The sequence below is a fragment of the Lithobates pipiens genome, unplaced genomic scaffold, assembly GCF_037356315.1.
Source record: "Lithobates pipiens isolate NorthernLeopardFrog02 unplaced genomic scaffold, aLitPip1_a1.2 Scaffold_18, whole genome shotgun sequence".
NCBI lineage: Eukaryota > Metazoa > Chordata > Amphibia > Anura > Ranidae > Lithobates > Lithobates pipiens.
In genome coordinates, this window is record NW_027507758.1 from 224,781,574 (window position 1) to 224,806,590 (window position 25,017).

A 25,017-nucleotide genomic window follows, 5' to 3' on the forward strand; every position below is an offset into this window, starting at 1 on the left:
ACCCTGGATCAAATTTGAGGCCAAATTCTTTAGGCCCTATAGCCTCATGTCCATGCTATAGTCACCCTCCAACTTTACACACAAGCTTTCCCTCCTCAACTCCATTGTTTTACATTCTCTCATCCTCTGGCACTGATATAAAAAAAAGTTACTGCATTTAATCACCCAGACAGATCCGCATGGTGGAAATCCAATTCCCTAATCACTTTAGCTGATCTTCAGTCTGGAGATACATTCGTTACATTCGAACAGCTTCATGCACAGAAACAAATCCCACTACGGGAACACTTTCACTTTATACAAATAAGGCATTTTTATATAACACGTTTTAACATTACCCCTTCCTTCCCTCCCATGTCCTATGAACAAATTTGTCGTGATGCCCCTAGAGGCAAGGGCCTCATTTCTACTCTCTACAAAATGACATTAGTTTCATATTTTCAGCTGATCCTCTATATAGAAATAAATGGGAATCTCACTCTGATGAACAATTTGCCCCCAAGGACTGGGATACCATGCTGACATATTTACGTAAGGCTACTAAATCACTGGCTGTCAGAGAAACAGCTTACAAGGTAATGACCAGGTGGTATTACACTCCTTTCAGACTTCAAGTAATGTTCCCAGGAACATCTGGTTTATGCTTCAGAGGCTGCCAACAGCTGGGCACGTTTAAACACATTTTTTAGGACTGTGCGCAGCTGGCCCCGATTTGGGGTAAAGTGCACACATGCACATGCACACAGTCCCACGCTGCTGTGGCGCATCCAGCGCAAGTGGGACCCTGATAAACAAAGACCCACCAGGGCGAATGCACATCCGCCAGAGAGAGCACAACAGGGGACCCAAATACAGACCTACCCTGCCACCAAGGGTGAACGGATCTCCTTTACAGCAACACTATTAAAAATACAAAAAGAATAACAATAATGTTAATGCCATGACACAATCATAGTTATAAGGCTAACAACGTATGGGGAAATCGGATCATAACATATTTTCTCACATGCCTTTGGGAGACTTCAGATGTGTTTTTGCAAAATTTTGCCAGGCCTGGATGTTTTTCTTAAGAAAAGGCTCCTGTCTTGCCACTCTACCTCATAGCCCAAACATATGAAGAATATGGGAGTTTGTTGTTATATGTACCACACAGCCAATACTTGCCAGATATTCCTGCAGCTTTTTTAATGTTACTATAGGCCTATTGGCAGCCTCCCTGACCAGTTTTCTTCTCGTCTTTTCCTCAATTTTGGAGGGACGTCCAGTTCTTGGTAATGTCACTGTTGTGCCATATTTTCTCCACTTGATGATGACTCTCTTCACTGTGTTCCATGGTATATCTAATGCCTTGGAAATTCTTTTGTACCTTTCTCCTGACTGATGCCTTTTGACAATGAGCTCCCTCTGATGCTTTGGAAGCTCTCTGCGGACCATGGCTTTTGCTGTAGGATGCGACTAAGAAAAAGTCAGGAAAGGCCAGAGGCACTCTAAATGATGGCAGGTGTGTACTGACTCCTATTTAACATCAGTTTGAATGTGATTGCTAAATTCTGAACACAGCTACAACCCCAGTTACAGTGGTGTGAAAAAGTGTTTGCCCCCTTCCTCATTTCCTGTTCCTTTGCATGTTTGTCACACTTAAGTGTTTCGGAACATCAAACCAATTTAAACAATAGTCAAGGACAACACAAGTAAACACAAAATGCAATTTGTAAATGAAGGTGTTTATTATTAAAGGTGAAAAAAAATCCAAACCATCATGGCCCTGTGTGAAAAAGTGATTGCCCCCCTTGTTAAAACATACTATAACTGTGGTTGTCCACACCTGAGTTCAATTTCTCTAGCCACACCCAGGCCTGATTATTGCCACACCTGTTCACAATCAAGGCATCACTTAAATAGGAGCTGCTTGACACAGTAAGGTCCACCAGAAGATCCTTAAAAGCTACACATCATGCCGAGACCCAAAAAAATTCAGGAACAATTGAGAAAGAAAGTAATTGAGATCTATCAGTCTGGAAAGGGTTATAAAGCCATTTCCAAAGCTTTGGGAATCCAGCGAACCACAGTGAGAGCCATTATCCACAAATGGCGAAGACATGGAACAGTGGTGAACCTTCCCAGGAGTGGCCGGCCGCCCAAAATTACCCCAAGAGCGCAGCGACGACTCATCCAAGAGGTCACAAAAGACCCCACAACAACGTCCAAGGAACTGCAGGCCTCACTTGCCTCAGTTAAGGTCAGCGTTCATGCCTCCACCATCAGGAAAAGACTGGGCAAAAATGGCCTGCATGGCAGAGTTCCAAGGAGAAAACCACTGCTGAGCAAAAAGAACATCAAAGCTCGTCTCAATTTCTCCACAACACATCTTGATGATCCCCAAGACTTTTGGGACAACATTCTGTGGACCGATGAGACAAAAGTGGAACTCTTTGGAAGGTGTGTGTCCAAGTATATCTGGCGTAGAAGGAACACTGCATTTCATAAAAAGAACATTATACCAACAGTAAAATATGGTGGTGGTAGTGTGATGGTCTGGGGCTGTTTTGCTGCTTCAGGACCTGGAAGACTTGCCGTGATAAAAGGAACTATGAATTCTGCTGTCTACCAAGAGATCCTGAAGGAGAATGTCCGACCATCTGTTCGTGTACTCAAGCTGAAACGAACTTGGGTTCTGCAGCAGGACAATGATCCTAAACACACCAGCAAGTCCACCACCGAATGGCTGAAGAAAAACAAAATGAAGACTTTGGAGTGGCCTAGCCAAAGTCCTGACCTGAATCCTATTGAGATGTTGTGGTATGACCTTAAAAAGGCCGTTCATGCTCGAAAACCCTCTAATGTAACTGAATTAGGACAATTCTGCAAAGATGAGTGGGCCAAAATTCCTCCAGGACGCTGTAAAAGCCTCATTGCACGTTATCGCAAACGCTTGGTTGCAGTTGTTGCTGCTAAGGGTGGCCCAACCAGTTATTAGGTTTAGGGGGCAATCACTTTTTCACACAGGGCCATGATGGTTTGGATTTTTTTTCACCTTTAATAATAAACACCTTCATTTACAAATTGCATTTTGTGTTTACTTGTGTTGTCCTTGACTATTGTTTAAATTGGTTTGATGTTCCGAAACACTTAAGTGTGACAAACATGCAAAGGAACAGGAAATGAGGAAGGGGGCAAACACTTTTTCACACCACTGTATAAGAGGGTGTGCACACTTATGCAACCATTATAGTTATTTATTTTCCTCTCTAAAAGATTTCAGTTTGTTTTTCAATTGAGTTGTACAGTTTATAGGCCACATTAAAGGTGGAAAAAGTTTTGAAATTATTTATCTTTGTTTCATTTTGACAGGGGTGTGTAGACTTTTTATATCCACTGTATACTCAGCTAACTTCCCTCCATTACTAAAACGAGTTACTGAATTATTATAACAATGGTCCTCTATCCTGGATAGGCTAAATTCAAGTAATTAAGATGGCTGTATTGCCTAAGTTTTTAGATCTTTTTAGAGTCTTGCCCACCCAGTTCCATCTCATTTTTTATGGCTTACAGTGCAGAATTATTATTTTTTTATTTTTTATCTGGGGTAAAATGAAACCTGGAACCTCTAAATCCACTCTGTCTCCCACAATGCTGTGGAGGTTTAGGTCTTCAAAATATTTCTGATTACTATCATGCTGCACACCTTGCACATTTACCAAAATAACATGCAATCAAAGAAATTCCTGTATGGGTAACAATTAGACATGTGCAGAACAAAAAACATTGTTTTGTTTCAATTCGTTATTTACATTAATTTGTTCTATCGGCTTTCCAGTAATAACAACCGATGCTGCTAAAAGCCGCTCGGCTGTTATACCGGAGGAGAGGGAGGAGAGGCCCCCTCCTCCCGCCGCTCTTACCGGGGCTCCCGTTCCATCAGGAGCACTGAAAAACAAATCGCCACTTCTGGCGGCTAGGGACAGACTGGAATGAAGCCGTAAGCGGTTTCATTCCAGTCTCCTAATTGTAAACACGGACATGACGTCACTTCCCATTTACTCGGCTGCCAATTGCGCCAGTTTAAAAAAAATATATAGTATTCAGAATCTCCAAAAATGGCAATCTGAATACTTTGAAGTGCAAAGGAGGAATTTGGGGTCTTTTAGACCCCCGATCCCTCCATAAAGAGTACCTGTCACCACCTATTACTGTTGCAAGGGATATTTACATTCCTTGTTTTAGCAATAAAAATGATCAGAATTTTTATTTATTGTTTTAAAACTATTTTAAAATAAATAAAATAATAAAAAAATAAAAAAAATTTAAAGCGCCCCATCGCCACAACCTCGTGCAGCAAAGAAAACGCATACGGGTGTCGCGCCCGCATATGTAAACTGTGTTCAAATCACACATGTGAGGTATCGCTGCGATCGCCAGAGTGAGAGCAATAATTCTAGCACTAGACCTCCTCTGTAACTCTAACCTGGTAACCATAAAAAAAAAAAAATTGAATGTGTCGCCTATGGAGATTTTTAGGTACCGTAGTTTGTCGTCATTCCATGAGTGCAGGCAGTTATAAAGCGTGACATGTTTGGTATCCATTTATTCAGCGTAACATCATCTTTCACATTATGCAAAAAAATTGGGCTAACTGTACTGTTTCGCAACAAATTGCACGAATACCGTGTGACATAAAATATTGCAACAATCTCCATTTTATTCTCTAAATTCTCTGCTAAAAAATATATATAATGTTTGGGGGTTCTAAGTAATTTTCTAGCAAAAAATATGGATTTTAACTTGTAAACACCAACTGTCAAAAATAGGCTTAGTCATGAAGGATGTACTGGAAATGGAGCGAGCATAAAGAAGGGTAACAAAGCTAATAAGGGGTCTGGAGGATATTAGTTATGAAGAAAGGTTGCAAGCACTAAAGTTATTCTCTCTGGAGAAGAGATGCTTGAGAGGGCATATGATTTAAATTTACAAATATCATACTGGTGACCCCACAATAAGGATAAAACTTTTTTGCATAAGGGAGTTTAATAAGACACGTGGCCACTCAATAAAATTGGAAGAAAAGAGGTTTAACCTTAAACTACGTAGAGGGTTCTTTACTGTAAGAGCGGCAAGGATGTGGAATTCCCTTCCACAGGTGCTGGTGTCAGCGGGGGGGGCATCATTAGTTTAAAAAACTATTAGATAAGCACCTGAACAATCGCAACATACAGGGATATACAATGTAATACTGACCTATAATCACACACATAGGTTGTGTCTTTTTTCAACCTCATCTACTATATAAGAGGGGGATCACCAGCAATAAGGTGGCTGAAAACATAGAAAGCATAACTATGTCAGTGGAAAGACTGTAGACCCAAATAGAAGACAGATCATTCTGCAGAAAACACCTTGTGGTTACCAAAAGTCAGCATTGACATGATGGAAGATAATACTTTTAGTGAGGGACAACAGGCAGTAGGCAAAAGCAAACAAGTATGTGCTTATTGGGTGCTAAAATTTGAGTTTTTATGGGGAGAGGAATAGAAGCATGGTGAAATAGTTGACTGGAGGGCTATTTAAACCATTCCCTCACTTCAGGAGTGTGGGGTGGAAAGGCGTATGACTAGAAGTGTAATGTGCTGGAGTGAGATCTTGAATGTTTTTAGATATGTAATCTTGGTTAGATCATGCTAATTTTGTTTTTGTTTTGTGTTTACATTGTTATGCTTGTTGTTTCATCACATGTTGCCCCCATAGAGATTTATGAATGCTGTATTGTAAAGAAACTGAGGTGACTGGCTGACACAGATTGGGAGGCAGTAACAGATTGTGATGGATATCTAGAAACTGAAGGACATGAACTGGCAGTCTGTGATGGTAACTGACAGAGGGATGGACAACTGAAAGACACAACAGGCAGATAATGACTAATAATAATGCCATAGTTTAGGCAGTGTGTGGTACATATAAGTAACTTTGAATTACTGGTCGTGCCGGTAGCCACTTGATCCCGTGCAAAATTTGCAGTGTTTTATGACTCCTCCACTCCCCCAGCTAAGTTCTCCCCATTTCTCAGTTCCGTACCTGAGCCTTAGTAGCAAGTACATGCGCACACGTTTAAATTGTATTGGAGCATAGTGGGGAAGTGCCGACACACTAATGAACCTAAGGTTCACTTTTATTTAGCAATTAATAGCTAATTATAAAAGCAATGTTATTTATGGAGACAGTATTTGAATGAAGTGGCACAGGTATTAAGTAAAAAAAGGTATATAGTAGTAATAGTAATAATTTTGTTTGTATAATTCATCCCAGGACATGGATTCTGAAATAAAAAGATTGCTGATGAAACAGAAACTTAATTTGCAGAAACAGGAGTGAGTATTTCATTGAAATGTGAAATTTAGATTTGTGGTTATTTATGCTGCCAGTGAAAATAGAATCAATAGGAGCCTTTTCACACTAAAGTGTTTTTTAGGCTTCCGTGATCTGAATTTCTGTAGCCTACCTCCCATTATTTTTTCTCTCCATCCTAGATATAGTTTGACCTGTCTGATGCTACTTTTCTCTATCTACTTACCTGCACTTTACAGCAAAGGTGATAGGTACTGGCAGCATATTATACCCTCAAGCTTATAAAAGGTAATAGAACAACCCAAATGTATCAAACACTCCATCTGCCCATGAGAACTGCATGCTCTTTTCAAACCTATCACATCTTCAACCCTGCTCTAGACTTACTTTGCTTACACTACTCATAACTGACCCTTAATGGATCATATGCTAAAAGCTTGCTTGGTTTATTAATCTTTTTTATGAGAAAAAATACCTTTCTATGTTTAATAACATTGTGGAACTTGTCCCTACCTATATCATGTCACATTTTTGCCCTGTACTTCTTTAAGCCAAACAAAATATTAGAAATATAATCATGCAATGCAAGAGTGATGAAACTTTGGTGGTCCACAACTCTAAAGCATTAACTTTAGCTTTGGTTGATGAAAATTTCTACCATACTAGAGCATACCTGTTCATCAGGAAAACCATCCCCAAACCATAAAAAGCTGTTGAAATAGCAACTAGTGTATTCTTAAATATTTTAGTCCCTCTGACCTTTGTCCCCTTAAATCCCCTTGAGTCTCTAATTTTTTTGGTACAGATATAGCTTTTTATGGCAAATTTGGATTTATGCAATATGTTTTTTATTCTTATTTTTTCAGAAATGCAAAATGAAAAAAAATAGGAAAATGCATTTTCTCTAATTTTTCCCAATGCAATATTTACTTGTGCCCCAAACTGTAATCTGCAAAGTCTGCGGATTAAAGTTACATAACCTCAGCGTGACTTGTTTTCAATAGTGAAATGGAAAAGCTCAAAATTATGTATGCATTTTACTTTAGGAGAGCTTTTATACCCATTTTAATGCTACTGTACATTTCAAAGCATGCAGGGGGAAAAACAGTTTGCATAAATGGTAAATGTATTAAAAGATAAGATTAGGTTGATTGATGAGGGCACAAATTATCTCTCTCACAAGTTGTCATTGCTAAAAATTCAAATGAATTGCAATCAGCCTGCAATAGATCACTAAGTCGATCTATTGCTGCAGGATGATGCTGGACAGAGCCTAAAAAGCTCTGTCCCAACCTCCATATTCAGAAGTGACTTCACTACACTCCTGATTAGGGATTAGGGATGTAATTAAATGCCCCTGTTAAACAGGGGCAGAAAAATTGAGCCTTAGGCACTGGTGCTGGTGCCACGACACTGCAACCTCTCCCATATACTCTAGTTTTAGTGCAGGAATTAGCCCTGCTGCAAAGCATTGCATAAAAAATTGTAATTAAACGCCCCTGTTAAACAGGGGCAGAAAAATTGGGCTAATGGCATCACCCAGAACCAGAAATGTTCTTCCAACATATCAGCGGAGGAGGAAGAGGATAGACAATCAACATAACAGGACAGTCACTCAGCATCAGCATAGGCAGTCTTGAAGGGATGTGATATTTCAAAAAAAAATATTCGGTTACATCAGCTTCAGGTGCTTGGTAGCTGTGGGTGATCCAAGACTGATTCATCTTGATGAAGGTCAGTCGATCAACTAATTCGGTGGACAGGCGCATCCTGTGATCGGTAACAAAGCCACCAGCAGCACTGAAGGTGCGATCCGAAAGAACGCTGGATGCAGGACAGGCCAGTAGCTCAATTGCATACTGTGCATGCTCTGGCCAGTGATCCATCCTCAAGACCCAGTAAGCCAGAGGATTTTCGGTGGGAAAGGTGTCCAAGTCTGACCTTGCCCCTAGGTATTCCTGCACCATGTAAATCAGACGCTGGCGATGGTTGCTGGAACCTTGGGGCTGCGGACTAAAAAATTGTCTGAAAGCATCAGCCACCTTCTCCACCGCTCCTTCTGACCGATGCCTCAGCAACACGTTGTCCAGGACCAGGAGTTTGTAACCTCCCAGTCTCTGGGAACGCGTTGCACAGACCTTTCTGCAAGGCCTCCCGGAGATGTCTCATCCTCTGCTCCCTCTGCGATGGCAAGATAAGGTCGGCAACCTTACCCTTGTACCGTGGATCAAGGAGAGTGGCCAGCCAGTAATGGTCCCTCTCCTTGATCCGAAGAATACGAGGATCCTTCCGCAGGCTTTGCAGGATCAGGGAGGCCATGCAGCGTAGGTTAGCTGAGGCATTCGGTCCGGAGTCCTCTGGGTCACTAAGGACAACATGATCCGCAGCTACCTCCTCCCAGCCACGTACAAGTCCACGGGTTTCTTGGGACTGTAAATCATCCCTACAAGACTGCTGCTGCTGCTGATGCTGAGTGCCAGCCTCCACCTCCATGCTGACACAATCATCCTCCTCCTCCTCTTCCTCCTCCTCATCCTCTTCCTGTGTGATGGGTGGCACAGCAGGAACACTGTCTGAATAAAGGGGGCCTTGAGAGGCAAGGAAGTCCTCCTCTTCCTGCCTCTGTTCTGCCTCAAGTGCCCTGTCCATTATTCCACGCAGCGTATGCTCCAAGAGGTGGACAAGAGGTACAGTGTCACTGATGCATGCACTGTCACTGCTCACCATCCTTGTGGCCTCCTCAAATGGTGACAGGACAGTGCATGCATCCCTGATCATGCACCACTGGCGTGGTGAGAAAAAACCGAGCTCCCCTGACCCTGTCCTGGTGCCGTAGTCGCACAGGTACTCATTGATGGCCCTCTGCTGTGTGTGCAGCCGCTGCAGCATGGCCAACGTTGAGTTCCACCTGGTGGGCACGTCACATATAAGGCGGTTCTTGGGCAGGTTCAACTCCTTTTGGAGCTCAGCCAGCCGAGCACAGGCATTAAATCATCGGCGGAAATGCACACAGACTTTCCTGGCCTGCTTCAGGACATCCTCTAAGCCCGGGTACCTGCCCAAGAACCGCTGCACCACCAGGTTAAGGACGTGAGCTACACAGGTCACATGGGTCAGTTGTCCATGTCGGAGGGCGGAGAGGAGGTTGGTGCCATTGTCGCAAACCACCATTCCTGGCTTAAGCTGGCGTGGCGTCAACCACCTCTCGGCCTGCCCCTGCAGAGCTGACAAAACATCCGCCCCAGTGTGGCTCCTGTCCCCCAAACAAACCAGCCCAAGCACGGCATGGCATCGTTTTGCCTGCGTACTTGCGTAGCCCCTGGAACGCCTATGGAGCACCGCTGGTTCTGAGGACAGAGCACTGGAAGAGGCCATGGAGGAAGAAGAAGAAGAGGGGGTGGAGGAGAGAGGTGTGTCACAACCAATAGCAGCATTTTGGAGGCGTGGTGGCGGAACAACCTCCAACACTACTGCACCTTGTCCTGCATCCTTCCCAGCTGCCAGAAGAGTGACCCAATGGGCCGTGAAAGACAGGTAACGTCCCTGTCCATGCCTGCTGGACCATGAGTCAGCGGTAATATGCACCTTACCGCTGACCGCCCTGTCCAGCGAGGCAAGGACATTGCCTTCCACATGCCGGTAGAGAGCCGGAATCGCCTTCCGTGAGAAAACGTGGAGTTTGGGGACCTGCCACTGAGGAACCGCACATTGTACAAACTCACGGAAGGGGGCCGAGTCTACCAACAGCAGTTGAAGTGCTAGCAATTTTGCCAAGTTAGCATTCAACCGCTGGGCATGTGGATGGCTGGGAGTGAACTTCTGGGTTGGAGATCCCAGCTGATGAGGAGCAAGGAGAGGTCCACTTTGTTCTTTGGTGTGGGTCTTTGAGGTACGCTTGCCAACGAGCTGCATGGCAGGTCAACATATGTCTGGTCAAGCATGTGGTGCCCAAGCGGCTGATGTTTTGGCCATGCGAGATACGCTTGAGACATATGTTGCAAATAGCAGCGGTGCGATCTGATGCACTCGTCTCAAAAAAGGCCCACACCAAAGAACTTTTAGAATAACGCGCAGAGGCAGCGCCCTGCACAGGCGGAGCTCTGCGGTGTGATTCAGTCGGTGTGCTGCCCCTAAGCTGGCCCCCGGAGGGCATCCTGCCTCGTTGGACATGTGCCTCCTCCTCCTCCTCCTCTCTCCTACCAGGCACCCACGTGGAGTCAGTGCCTTCATCATCCCCTCCCTCTTCATCGCTGGAGCAACCCTGGCAGTATGCTGCAGCTTGTGGAACATGACTGCCAGATTGCTGTCCTTCTTGAGCATCCCCTCTCTCTGCATTCACGCTACTGCCTTCCTCTAGCTGAGTATCATCATCAGAGCCTACAAAACACTGGGCATCCTCCTGGAGCATGTACCCAACACTGTGCTCAAAGAGTTCAGGAGACTCCTCAGGAGGACGTGGTGGGTCTAGGGAAGGAGTCACTGATGATGACATTGAGAGGAGGGAAGACGATGCATTGGCAGCTGCTTTGCTAGTACCCTGAGACTGGGTGAGAGAGGATGAGGAGGATGAAGAGGGTTTGGTCATCCACTCTACCAAGTCGTTGGCATGTTGCGGCTCAACATGTCCAGCTGCCGAAAAGAAGGACAAGCGTGTCCCATGGCCACGTGCTGATGATGACAATGCACTGCGTCCACGACCAGCACTGTTGTCTCTAGACACAGAGCCTGCTTGCCCTCTTTTATCGGCTCGCGTCCGTCTGCCTCTCCTTGCTGGCCTTCCAGACATGGTAATGGCCTGAAGGGAGTTGGGAAAAACAGCAATTGGGTAGTGTATATTGTGCTGGAGGCACACACAACTTCTAATAACTCCTGCAGATGGCAGATGGCTCAAATAGAGAAGAGCTATGTAGGTGGATATAGCGGTGTATACTGGGTTCAGAGCACGCAGACAGCACGCACAAGCTCCTACCGCTGACTGCAAGCTCTATTTAAAACGAGCAAGATAGTTTGCTATATAGGTGGATATAGCGGTGTGTACTGGGTTCAGAGCACGCAGACAGCACGCAAAAGGTCCTACCGCTGACTGCAAGCTCTATTTAAAACGAGCAAGATAGTTTGCTATATAGGTGGATATAGCGGTGTGTACTGGGTTCAGAGCACGCAGACAGCACACACAAGCTCCTACCGCTGACTGCAAGCTCTATTTAAAACGAGCAAGATAGTTTGCTATATAAGTGGATATAGCGGTGTATACTGCGGTCAGGGCACGTAGACAACAACCACTACAGAAGAGCAAGAACGAAAAATCTGCCGATAACAATCGGTGTATACTGTGTTGAAGGTACACAGAACACCCACTAACTGCTTCAGACGCCAACACACTACACAAGGCCACCGCGCTGGCAGCCTTATATAGTGTGGGGCGTGTACTACACAGCCTGAGCTATGATTGGCCACAGGCATCCTGCCTGTGGCCAATCATGGCTCTCCTCGCTGCCGGCGCTGTGATTGGCCAAGCATGCGGGGTCACAGTGCATGCTTGGCCAATCATGAGCCAGCAATGCACTGCGTCATCGCAGTGCATTGTGGGCCGTGAGCGCCACACGAATTTGGCGCGACCGGCCCATAACATTCGGAATTCGCCGAATGGGCGAACAGCCGATGTTCGAGTCGAACATATGTTCGACTCGAACACGAAGCTCATCCCTACTCCTGATGTATACACTACACAAAGTGTAGATGTACTTCTACAACCTCTGCAATTGAGTGATCTGTAGAAGCATCAGAAGCCCAAAAGCGGAAGTCATTGGATGCTGGCTATCACAGACAGCTGGCAGTTTAATTGCAAGTGTCAGGAAAAAAGGACCTACATGAGCCATTGACACTGACCACCATTTTTAAATGGAGCTGCAATAAATAGCCTATCCCAGCACTGTTTTTAAAAGAGCATAGGATGCATTAAGGTGAAAAAACATTTACCTTTACAACCCCTTTAAGATATAGAAGTAAATAAAAAAAAGAAGAAAAATTATAAAAAGGAAAGGTCTGAATATAAAAAATATAGATAACAATAAACTATTTTAGTGTAAACTCATAAATTATGATTTCAATAAGGGTCCAGCCATATCTAATTGACTGTTTCCCTAAGTTGTAACCTGAGCAAAGTCTGGTGAATTTCTGAAAATAACTAATTTCTCTATTTATCCATTAGCTGTTGCTACTAATTCCTCCACGTTGTAAAGCTCTTGAATTGTTTTAATCCATTCTTTGACGGAATGCAGGTAGATTTCCAATATCGTGGTTTTAGGACTTTAGCTGCTATTAATAGGTATCTTGTTAAGATTTATTTTATTTAGTTTTTTTGTAGTCTAATTTTTATGTGTAGCAAGAGATGTGGGGAGAGGGCAGGTGTTGGCTTAGTCATGACATCTGTGGTTGATGTTTCCCAATCAAAGGGACATGGCCTTTTGGCATACTGGGTTTCTTCAAACAAATGAGGACATGGACACTGGGAGGTACCTTAGATATATTATATTATATATCGGCTAAAAATTTTGTTTTCAAAAATTCCATTATGTTTACAATAAGTTATCTATTACCAAGACATTTTATGACCTTTTATGTGTGACCATCCACCTATTGTTTTCAGACATGCATTCTAGATATATGATATATTATATTAATCCAAACCATACATATTCCTTTTTCTTTTCAGAGAAATGAAACGCCTGGTGGAACCGTTCTTAAAATTTGGAGATATGTGAATTTGTGGCCAGTCTTTAAATACAGTTGAATAGGTTGTGGAAGCCATTTATTTGGATAAATAAAATAAATCGAATGGAATAATCTGAAGAAATATTACTGACATCTGAATATTTGTTGGCATTTGATTAAGTTTGCAAAATGTACAATAGATTAAACTGCTCAGTATTATTCAGGATTAGGGATGAGCTTTAAATTTGAGTCGAATTTGGGGTGTTCGCGGCAAATTCAAAAAGCCGGAACACCCTGTAAAAGTCTATGGGAGTAATCTAAAGTGCTAATTTTAAAGGCTTATATGCAAGTTATTGTCATAAAAAGTGTCTGGGGACCTGGGTCCTGCCCCAGGGGACATGTATCAATGCAAAAAAAAGTTTTAATAAGGGAAGTTTTTTCAGGAGCAGTGATTTTAATAATGCTTAAAGTGAAAGAATAAAAGTGTAATATTCCTTTAAATTTCGTACCTGGGGGGTGTGTATAGTATGCCCGTGAAGGGGCGCATGTTTCCCATGCTTAGAGTGGACCTGCACAAAGTGTAATTTCTGCAGGAAAAAAAAGTCATTTAAAATCACTTGCGGCTATAATGAATTGTCGGCTCCCCCTAATACAGAGAACAGTCATTGAAAGTCATTGATAAAAAAAAAAAAGCGTGGGGTTCCCCCAAATTCAATTACCAGGCCCTTCAAGTCTAAAAAATAATTAAAAAATAAAATGACGTGGGGTTCCCCCTAAAAATCCATACCAGACCCTTTATCCGAGCACGCAACCTGGCAGGTACATGTATCAATGCAAAAAAAGTTTTAATAAGGGACGTTTTTTCAGGAGCAGTGATTTTAATAATGCTTAAAGTGAAAGAATAAAAGTGTAATATTCCTTTAAATTTCGTACCTGGGGGGTGTGTATAGTATGCCCGTGAAGGGGCGCATGTTTCCCATGCTTAGAGTGGCCCTGCACAAAGTGTAATTTCTGCAGGAAAAAAAAGTCATTTAAAATCACTTGCGGCTATAATGAATTGTCGGCTCCCCCTAATACAGAGAACAGTCATTGAAAGTCATTGATAAAAAAAAAAAAAAGCGTGGGGTTCCCCCAAATTCAATTACCAGGCCCTTCAAGTCTAAAAAATAATTAAAACATAAAATGACGTGGGGTTCCCCCTAAAAATCCATACCAGACCCTTTATCCGAGCACGCAACCTGGCAGGCCACAGGAAAAGAGGGGGGGGACGAGAGAGCACCCCCCTCCTGAACCGTACCAGACCACATGCCCTCAACATTGGGAGGATGCTTTGGGGTCCCCCCCAAAGCACCTTGTCCCCATGTTGATGAGGACAAGGGCCTCATCCCCTCAACCCTGGCCGGTGGTTGTGGGGGTCTGCAGGCGGGGGGCTTATCAGGATCTGGAAGCCCCTTTTAACAAGGGGACCCCAGATCCCAGCCCCCCTGTTTGAAATGGTAAGGGGATACAAAAGTACCCCTACCATTTCACAAAGAAAGTGTAAAAAATAGTTAAAAAAGACACACCGTTGCAAAAGTCCTTTATTAAAAATAAAAAAAAGATTCCAGGGGTGGTAATCCACTCTTGCTATCCAGCGACGGAAGATCATCTCTCTGGGTCCAGTGATGGCTGATCTGATCCAGCGATGGGTGTTCTCTGCCTCCAGCGCAACGCATCCATCCTCTGTCTCCAGCGGAGACACTGCAGGAATCCCGGCAGCCTGACACTTCTTATCTGAGGAGGGCGGGGCCACCCATCACCTGACCCTGCCCCCTCTGAAGTAACGCTGTGTACATCAGAGGGGGTGGGGTCACCCGTATATCACTGGGGAAGACTGGCTTTCCCCTTACGTTAGAGGGGGCGGGGTCAGGTGCATGTAGAGTAAACAATTCGGAGAGCTGCACTCCACGAATCTTCATCTTTATTTAATGTAATATAAGTTGATACTTACAGATACACAGACACTTTGGGACTGGAAAAGTTGACATGTTTCATGCTGTCACAGCACTTAAACATAAATGCAGAATACAAAGGATACATTACTGCATATGATGCAGAAATGTACCCTTTGAAGAAGTCTGACAAAATGCAACAGTGACATCAGAGGCATGGTGGGACCAGAATTACCCATTACGCCATATTGGAATCTGGTCTCTCTGCATTTCTATGTATATGTGAGAAGTTGGTTGTAGAATAAATGTCTCGAGGGAATTGACTCCACTGTTGTCCCTTTTTTGTATCTTTTCATGTGATGTTATTGGTATTTAATGGTGGCAATGCTTAACCTGGAGGGAGCTTTGGAGGAGAATGTTTAGCCACTTTCCTACCGAGCCAATTTTTGCATTTCTTCCCTACATGTAAAAATATTTTTTTTGCTACTTAATTGCTCAGAACCCCAACATTTTATATATATATATATATATATATATATATATATATATATATATATATATATATATTTATTTATTTTGAATTCTTTATTTCTTTGCACAAATACAGAACAAGGTAAATAACAGAAAGGTTATTAATGATAATTATATATAAGAAACACTTTCTGATAACCACATAATCCATTAAACAACATCAATAATAAACCAACATCATATATTCTTGCCATTTTTATAAACAAAACAATATCCGTACCATATCAATACAATATCAATTCCCCATAACGGTTCCCTTCCTTCTACCTTGGAAGAAAAAAAAAAGGGGGAGGGAGGGGAGAAACAGAAAGAGGATAGGGAAGAGGGAGAAAAGGGGAGGAATCCGACATCACCCCTCCAAAAGGTAAGGTTTACATCACTCGACCAGATAATCTAATCTTCAGTTTCCTCTCCAATCAACCTCTTCCCCTCTTCTGACTGTAAAAATATTTCCCATGGGGCCCAGACTTGCACTATAGCTTCCCTTTCCTCGGGAGGCATAGGGATCAGACTCTCCATGATCCCAATTTTTCTTACTTTGTTTAACCATTGCGAAATTCGCGGAGCCCCCGTTTCCTTCCAACAAATGGTGATGCAGCTTTTAGCTGCATTCACCAAATGACATAGCATTGAATTCTTGTATCTCTCTAATGGGATATGTGTACATTGTAGTAGAAAAAAGGCTGATGATATTCAGTAAACAATTGAGAAATTTTCTGAACCTCTTCCCAAAACTGTCTAATCACTGGGCAATGCCAAAAAATATGGACAATAGTGCCTCTCTCCTTACCGCACCTCCAACACCTATCCGATAACTCTAAGAAGAAAGTATGCATTCGTGATGGAGTATAATACCAACGCATTAGTACTTTATAATTTAATTCCTGTATCTTGACACATCTAGATGATTTAAAAGTCAAATGTATTATTTTCTGACGTTGGGCCGGGGTAAAGGTTTGTCCAAGATCTCTTTCCCATTTATCCAAACTCATTATATCAATATCCTCCAAAGGAGAGACTAATAAAGCATATATTTTAGAAATAATATGAGAGAGGGGCTCCTTCTTCTCACAATACTCTTCAAACCTAGTAAGTGGTCGATCAAAATCCTCAGACGATCCCAAAGTGTCCAAGAAATGTTTAACCTGTAACGCCTGCCATAGAGGTAATTCATATTGTCCTCCTGATTGCATTAACATTTCTATTGATAGCCATTTTTTAAACTTCAAGAAGTGTGATGCCTGAAAACATCCCCTCTCTCTTAAATTTCTAAATATTCCTGGTTCCAGACCGGGCAGAAAATGTGGGTTCCATAGAATGGGAAATAAGGGAGATTTTGCTGTTGAGATTGTGGGGATACGTACGGCTTTAGCTCCCATCTGGAGCGTGGGTCCTATTAAAGGATGAACTCTTAATAAAGGAGGTATAGCCATACCGCACCACATGGCTCTATCTAAAGGAATGGGGCTTACTTGTTGTTCCATAGCGACCCACCTTTTACTGTCTCTATGTCGGCACCAATCCACAATTCTACCAAGCTGAGTAGCCTGGTAGTATTTGTATAAATCCGGTGCTGCGATTCCACCCGCTTCTTTAGGCATTGTTAGTAGCTTCCTATTAATCCTAGGGCGCTTACTTGCCCATATAAACTTTGTAAAAATTGTTAGAATTTTACTGAAAAAGGCCAGTGGAATCCGGATTTGTAGCGCCTGAAACAGATAAAGAAACTTGGGGACTATGTTCATTTTCAAAATATTACTTCTCCCAAACCAGGAATGTGAGGATTTACTCCATTCATTCAACGTTGTACTAATTTCCCTTAATAAGGGTGGGAAGTTATATTTATTTTTTTAGCAGAGGTCCTAGATAATAAAATGCTGGTCATTGCAATTTTTTATGTCACGGTATTTGTGCAGAATTTTTTTCAAATGCAATTTAAAAAAAAATACACTTTAATGAATTTTAATGCAAAAAAACACAATATATAAACCAATTGTTTTGGTAAGATATAAAGGAAGATGGTATGCCAAGTAAATACCTAAAATGCCACACTTTAAAATTGCAATAATACCCATGATATCTCCTCTACCCTGAAAAGCATGAGATAAAAAACAATAAAAAAAATCGATCTCTGCTTTCCAGGGGAAAAAATGGCAGTGTTTACATCTCCCGGAGCTGGAAGTGATGTCATGACACTGCTTCTGGCCTCCCAGGATCATAGAGCATCCAGTCCATGACCAGCTCTATGGTAACATGCTGCTACCGTCGGATCTGCTCCCCGATCACATGGGAGAGCCTGGAGGGGAGCTGTTGGGTGGGGTGGGGAGTCCTAACCCGCTACCTGTAAAAGCAATTGGCCACTAGGATGGCCGATAAAATGAAATGTGAAAGGGGGGGAGGGGAAGTGACGTCCAACCCGAAAAGGAGATAAAAAGTGAGGCTATACATGCCCAACACCTGCATATAATCACATTGCTGTGATAAAAGTCTAGAATTCATTGTGAAGAAAAGATACTACTGCCTAAAAGTGAAAGCCGAAAGATATGATCTCATATAAGGTCCAAAAGGATCAACCAAAGGTCAGATAGAGCAGGATAATCAATCAGGGATAGTTACCAGTACATTCAATTGTTTGGATAGGACAATGGATCCCGGGTTTATGCAGCTGCACACATTCACAGGTCTATATAAGCCACACAGGGCGTATTAGGCCGCGTACACACGGGCGGACTGTTCGCCCAACCTTGTCCGCTGAACAGTGTTTGGGCGGACAGTCCGCTCGTGTGTGGGCTTTCAGCGGACAGTTTTAGCGGACAGTTTGACGGACAAAGTCTTTCGGAAATTCCGAAAAACTGTCCGCTGAAACTGTGTTTGAGCGAACAGTCCGCCCGTGTGTAGGCTACTTTCGAAATGAGCAAACTGTTCCCGCTCGGAGGAAAGTGTGCTCATTTCGAGCGCGTGTGAAGGTAGGCGGGGCCCGCAACGGAGACGTCGCGGGCTCCGCCGCCTGGAATGGGCTTAAAGGGGAACCCCAACGCCGAAAAAAAATCGGCGTGGGGGTCCCCCCCAAGTCCACAACAGACCCTTGTCCGAGCACGCTACCCGGCCGGCCAGGAAAGGGGGGCGAGCGAGCGCGCCCCCCCTCCTGAGCCGTACCAGGCCGCGTGCCCTCAACATGGGGGGGGTGCCTTGGGGAAGGGGGGGCCACGCGGCCCCCCCACCCCAAAGCACCTTGTCCCCATGTTGATGAGGACAAGGGCCTCTTCCCGACAACCCTGGCCGTTGGTTGTCGGGGTCTGCGGGCGGGGGGCTTATCGGAATCCGGGAGCCCCCTTTAAGAAGGGGGCCCCCGGATACCGGCCCCCCACCCTATGTGAATGAGTATGGGGTACAATGTACCCCTACCCATTCACCTGTGAAATAAAGTACAAAAAAAAACACAACACAGAGAAAAAATATTTTATTGCACAGCTCCGGGGGTCTTCCGTCTTCGGGGGTCTTCTCGCCGGACTCCTCCGCTATCTTCGTGTAGCTCTTTTACTAGCGGAGGAGCCCGGCTTTCTTCCTCCCCGCCGCCGGCCTCTTCTCCCGACTTCGGGGGTCTTGTCCCCCTCTTCGGTTCTTCTGCCGGGCCACCGCGCCTTCTTGTAGCTCTTTTACAGGCGGTGGCCCGGTCTTCTGTCGCCGCTGCCTTCCGTTCTTCTGTCGCCGCCTTCGGTTCTTCTGCCGGGCCACCGCGCCTTCTTGTAGCTCTTTTACAGGCGGTGGCCCGGTCTTCTGTCGCCGCTGTCGCTGTCGCCGTCGCCGTCGCCGCCTTCCGTTCTTCTTCTTCTTCTTCTTCTTGTTCTTCTTCTTCTTCCCCAGGAGATGTTGACACGTCGCTCTCTCCGGCCGGAATGCCAGAGCCGCGCTGTGCGGTCACTTATATAGTGACAATGGGGCGGTGTCACATGGTATATGTCACATGGGTTGGTCACATGGTGACCCCGCCCCCTTACGATGTCATAGTCCCCATGTGACATCAACCCATGTGACCAACCCATGTGACATATACCATGTGACACCGCCCCATTGTCACTATATAAGTGACCGCACAGCGCGGCTCTGGCATTCCGGCCGGAGAGAGCGACGTGTCAACATCTCCTGGGGAAGAAGAAGAAGAACAAGAAGAAGAAGAAGAACGGAAGGCGGCGACAGCGACAGCGGCGACAGAAGACCGGGCCACCGCCTGTAAAAGAGCTACAAGAAGGCGCGGTGGCCCGGCAGAAGAACCGAAGGCGGCGACAGAAGAACGGAAGGCAGCGGCGACAGAAGACCGGGCCACCGCCTGTAAAAGAGCTACAAGAAGGCGCGGTGGCCCGGCAGAAGAACCGAAGAGGGGGACAAGACCCCCGAAGTCGGGAGAAGAGGCCGGCGGCGGGGAGGAAGAAAGCCGGGCTCCTCCGCTAGTAAAAGAGCTACACGAAGATAGCGGAGGAGTCCGGCGAGAAGACCCCCGAAGACGGAAGACCCCCGGAGCTGTGCAATAAAATATTTTTTCTCTGTGTTGTGTTTTTTTTTGTACTTTATTTCACAGGTGAATGGGTAGGGGTACATTGTACCCCATACTCATTCACATAGGGTGGGGGGCCGGTATCCGGGGGCCCCCTTCTTAAAGGGGGCTCCCGGATTCCGATAAGCCCCCCGCCCGCAGACCCCGACAACCAACGGCCAGGGTTGTCGGGAAGAGGCCCTTGTCCTCATCAACATGGGGACAAGGTGCTTTGGGGTGGGGGGGCCGCGCGGCCCCCCCTTCCCCAAGGCACCCCCTATGTTGAGGGCACGCGGCCTGGTACAGCTCAGGAGGGGGGGCGCGCTCGCTCGCCCCCCTTTCCTGGCCGGCCGGGTAGCGTGCTCGGACAAGGGTCTGTTGTGGACTTTGGGGGAACCCCCACGCTGATTTTTTTCGGCGTTGGGGTTCCCCTTTAAGTCCATTCCAGGCGGCGGAGCCCGCGACGTCTCCTTCGCGGGCCCCGCCTACCTGTACACTCGCTCGAAATGGGCGGATTTGCCTCCGCCTTACGTGGGCGAGTCCGTTCATTTTAAAAGTTGAGCGAACTGTTTGGCAAACAGTTCGCTGAAACAGTCCGCTCAAAAAGTGCAGTGTGTGGCCATGTCCGTCCATGCTAATTTTGAGCGGACTGTTTGCCGAAACTGTTTGACAAACAAAGTTGGGCGAACAGTCCGCCCGTGTGTACGCAGCCTCAGTGTATAAGGAGTGAATCAGACTCCAAATAGCAATCAGTTAGTGAGTGGGGATAGCTAGAGAGATTATAAAGCAAAAGGTTAATATCAAGGTAAGTGCTAGGCATGGTGCACCTAATCAAGGTAAGTTTACCAAACGGTCACCCCCTTCCTAACTCACCAATCGTATGGCAGTCCTGCTAGTCCCATGGATCCAGTCAGCCTTATTGGGATGGCGTGAGACCGCCATCTTATACCCCTCAACCCCGCAATGACTTCTGCGCCGTGTCGCCGGCGAATGATGTCAGCGGGGTCAGTGGCTTGTACAGTGCGCGCGCATCGAGAAGGCCCGGCGCATGCGCACCTCCCAACCAGAATACCCAAAACATGGCCGCGCACAGGGAGTGTCCGCGTCTCAGTCAGGGCAGCGGGGAGAAACGGCGCACGCGCGGAACCACCATCCGCACGCCTGCGCCTACAGCACCAATGGTGTATATATCCATCGGGCTGTTTGCAAAGGGAGGACAACAAAGGCCAATTGCACCCCCCTCCAAGACACACCAATCGCCGGGAAAGAAAAGCATTCCCTCCACCCCGAGCGGCCTCAGCTAATCTTGGGATACAAGTATCGGATCAGAAGGATAACGAAAGTCACACTGTCACCTTACAAAAAATCCACCATTATAAAAAATATACAAATACATCTCTGACACCATTTTATTATGTAATGAACATTATAAGTGAATAATAACAATAAAACATTGTCACTGGTACAACTTTTGTAATTACAAAGGATAAATTAAAAAAAAGAAACAAAGGGTCCTATCAACCCCAGCTGGATAAGGGGAGAAGGGGGGGGATGAAAATTAGGGGGGGAAAAAGGGAGGGAACGGGGAAGGGGAATGGAAGGAAAGAAACAAAGGAAGGATAAAGAGCAAGTGGCAATCAGGCAGTACAAATACATGTCATGGACAAAATCACAAGAGGATTATAAGAAATAAACAAAATACAGCTTCCATATTTAAGGTGAGGACCACAACCCATTATTCGAAGTTATAGAAAGGGCTTAAAAGAGTTGGTTTCGTTTAAGCCTGGAGGTACAAGAGCATTTAATTTTTCTATCCATAATGCTTCTTTCTGTAGTAAGATTTTGTCTCTATTGCCACCTCTAATATCAGCAGGAACTACCTCAAGTGCTAGGAATTTAACTGCTTCTGGTTCAAAGTGATGGTATAGCTCTATGTGTCTACCAATGGTAGTGAGTTTTCCATTGGTCGAATAGTATATATGGTCTCCCACTCTTTGCCTAAATTCACGAATAGTTTTGCCAATGTAATAGGAACCACAGTGGCAAAGCATTAAATATACTATGCCCGTGGTTCCACAATTGGCTGAAAACTGTGGTAGAAATGTTTCTCCATTTGGGAGCATAGCCCTGGAACCCGAATACATCCAAGGGCATATGGAGCATTGGCCACAGGGGAAAGTACCCCTTTGGGTGTATCGATGGGTAGATTCAGTCCGATAATAGCTACTGGTTAATTGGTCTCTAAGTGATCTAGCCTTTCGGTATACCACCTCTGGTGTTTTCCAAACGTATTGCGTAAGTACATGATGCTTTGTGAGCAGGTGCCAATGTTTTGTAAGTATGGCTCTTAGGGAGCTGTGATGAGCTGAATATTGTGTAATAATTGTAGTTGTTTCCGGTTTGGGACCTTTTGGATCGGGATATAAAAGGGATACCCTTGTCCGATCCATCGCCCGATTGAAGGCTTTCCGTAAATTCGTTGGAGAATAGCCCCTGGCCAATAGACGTTGCCGAAGGGCGCCTGCTTGAGCAAGAAAATCCTCATCCCGTGTGCAGTTACGGTGAAGCCGTAAGTATTGTGCATACGGGATGCTCCGTACAAGGGATTTGGGATGGGCACTGGAAGCATGTAACAAAGTGCTACCTGCTGTCGATTTCCGATACAGATCTGTTTCCAGGGAACCATCTGAATTTTTGTGGATACGCAACCCTAGAAACAAAATCTCATTAGGGTCAGAAGATACTGTGAAATATAGATTTAAATCATATTGATTAATTAGCTCAATGAATTCCATCAGTTGGGTATTAGACCCTGTTCAAACTATGAACAGGTCATCTATAAATCTGAACCAGCATAGAATGTGGTCCACATATGTCTGAAATAAATCGTTTGAAAAAATATACCGTTCCCAGGCGCCTAGATATAGGTTCGCATAGGAGGGGGCACAGGATGTGCCCATGGCTATGCCCTGTATTTGTAGATAGTATAAATCTTCAAATAAGAAAACATTTCGGGTAAGAATAAACTTCAATAATTTGAGGATGAATTCATTTAAAGGCCATGAGGTTTCCTCCTGTTCCATTAGGAACAACCTGGTCGTCCCGACTCACCAAACCCCCCCCCCCCCCCGTGGGGAATACTTGGATAAAGTGCTTCCACATCCAAGGCCACGAGAAGGGAGTCGGAAGGAACCACGATGTCCTCGATGTGTCTGAGGAGGTCTGTAGTGTCCCTAATGTATGATGGAAGACTGGCAACATGTGATAGTAAAAAGCTGTCTACAAACTTACTTGCATTATCAGTTAGTGAACCAATGCCCGAAACAATGGGCCTACCTGGCGGTTTTGTTAAATTCTTGTGTGTTTTAGGTAAGGTGTAAAAGGTTGGCGTACGGGGATATTTCGGAACAAGAAATTCAAGAGTTTCTTTGTCGATTAGGTCCTGTAGGAATGCTTCAATACAAATTTGCTTGAATTCCCTGATAAAGTCAGAGACCTCAGATGAAGAGATCGATTGATAGCAAGTTGTATTTTTAAGGATTTGGTGGCACATATCATGATATTGGGGGTGTGACATTATTACGATGTTGCCCCCCCTTGTCTGAAGGTTTAATGACTAGATCGTTACATGTTTGTAAGTACTTTAGGGCCTTGTGTTGGTTAAGAGATAGGTTTGGGGTATAAGTATCCCAGCTTGCCTTTTTGAGGTCCCTAATACATTGATGAAGGAATGCCCAAATTGTCGGGCAGGTCATCAAGTCAGGGAATTTTTGACATTTGGGTTTGAATTTTCGACATGTGGAGAATTGCCCCGCCCCATATAGAGGTGGGTCCTGGAACTCAGGGGTTTGTGCGATGTCAGGTTCAATCAAGGGGTCATCCATGGCCCCCTCGTCATAAAGGAGGAGGAGGTCGCGGAGGGTCCAGAATTCCTCCATTGTAAAATGTCTGGTTCGATCAGTCAGTTCGCGCTCCAAGTTGACATTTAATCGTTTAGTATCAAAGATGTATTTGAAGGTAAGATTTTGTGAAAAAAAGATAAAGGTCTTTAATTGTTTCAGTTACATTAATCGGCTTTAATGGACAGAAGCCTAGTCCCAATTGTAAAACTTCAGATTCATAAGGTGATAGGGGACATTGTGCCAAGTTAATGATATTTAAATGGGTTGACTGAATGTGCTGGGCAGGGGGGTGGAGGGAGGTAGTGATTGTCTGCGGACAAATGAGTCTATTTTGGTTTGTTGTTTCCTGGGGTCCATTAGCATCACGTCCAAAAAATCCCCATCTAGTGGGGACTTCCTAGATTGAGCACCAATGGATCCCAGGACCTTTGGGATCACATTATGAAGTGTAGAAGTGCTTGGTGAAGCTGGTGTTTGGCAGATGGAGGGGATGTGTCTACTGTGTTATGTGCCGTTTCTTGTTTAGTTGAAATCTTTTTACCTTTCCTCTGACCAGTCGGAGGTGTACCGCTATTTCTATTGCATTTACGGGAGGATTTGGAAGAATACAACCTCGATGGCTCTATTGAGTGTGGTATAGAAGGTGTTAGTGAAGAATCCGATTCGCTATAGTAAGTGGATCCATCAGTTCTAGACATACCCTGGGGGACTACGCGTCTGTCCTTAAATCTGCCTGTCCATTTATAGGCAAAGTCTTCAGAGAAGGCCAGCTTGTCCTTCATAAATTTCGTCTGTTTATAGGTAATAATCTCCTTGTTGATTTGTTCCAGCCGTTCCCGGATCTCTGTCCATTGGCTGTTAAAACCCGACATCTCTAATAGGTGTTTGCATTGTATGTTAAGTCTATTAATTTCACTGTCTAAGGCCATCATGTCTGAAGTATATTGCATAATCAATGTCTGCATTAGTTCAATACTACACCGGGTAAGTATTTTTTCCCAAGTTAGTTTAAAGGACGGTGTAGGATCCTTTATAGTGGGAAAAACCTGGATTCTCAGTCCCATGGGGC

General features: G+C 44.7%; 1 protein-coding gene across 4 annotated transcripts in view; it reads left to right on the top strand.

Annotated features, from left to right (window-relative positions):
* Positions 1–15,307, top strand: part of CUNH6orf118 (chromosome unknown C6orf118 homolog) — a 203,507-nt gene extending 188,200 nt beyond the window's left edge. For 3 of the 4 annotated variants that reach the window (XM_077486634.1, XM_077486635.1, XM_077486637.1), the window contains 2 exons: positions 6,301–6,362; positions 13,055–15,307. In XM_077486634.1, the coding sequence (XP_077342760.1) occupies positions 6,301–6,362; positions 13,055–13,103 (111 nt within the window). In that variant the 3' untranslated portion in view covers positions 13,104–15,307. Of the gene's footprint in view, positions 1–6,300; positions 6,363–12,550; positions 13,030–13,054 lie in introns of those variants that run through there. The other variant, XM_077486636.1, reaches the window with a different exon arrangement.
* The last annotated feature ends 9,710 nt before the right edge of the window (positions 15,308–25,017 follow it).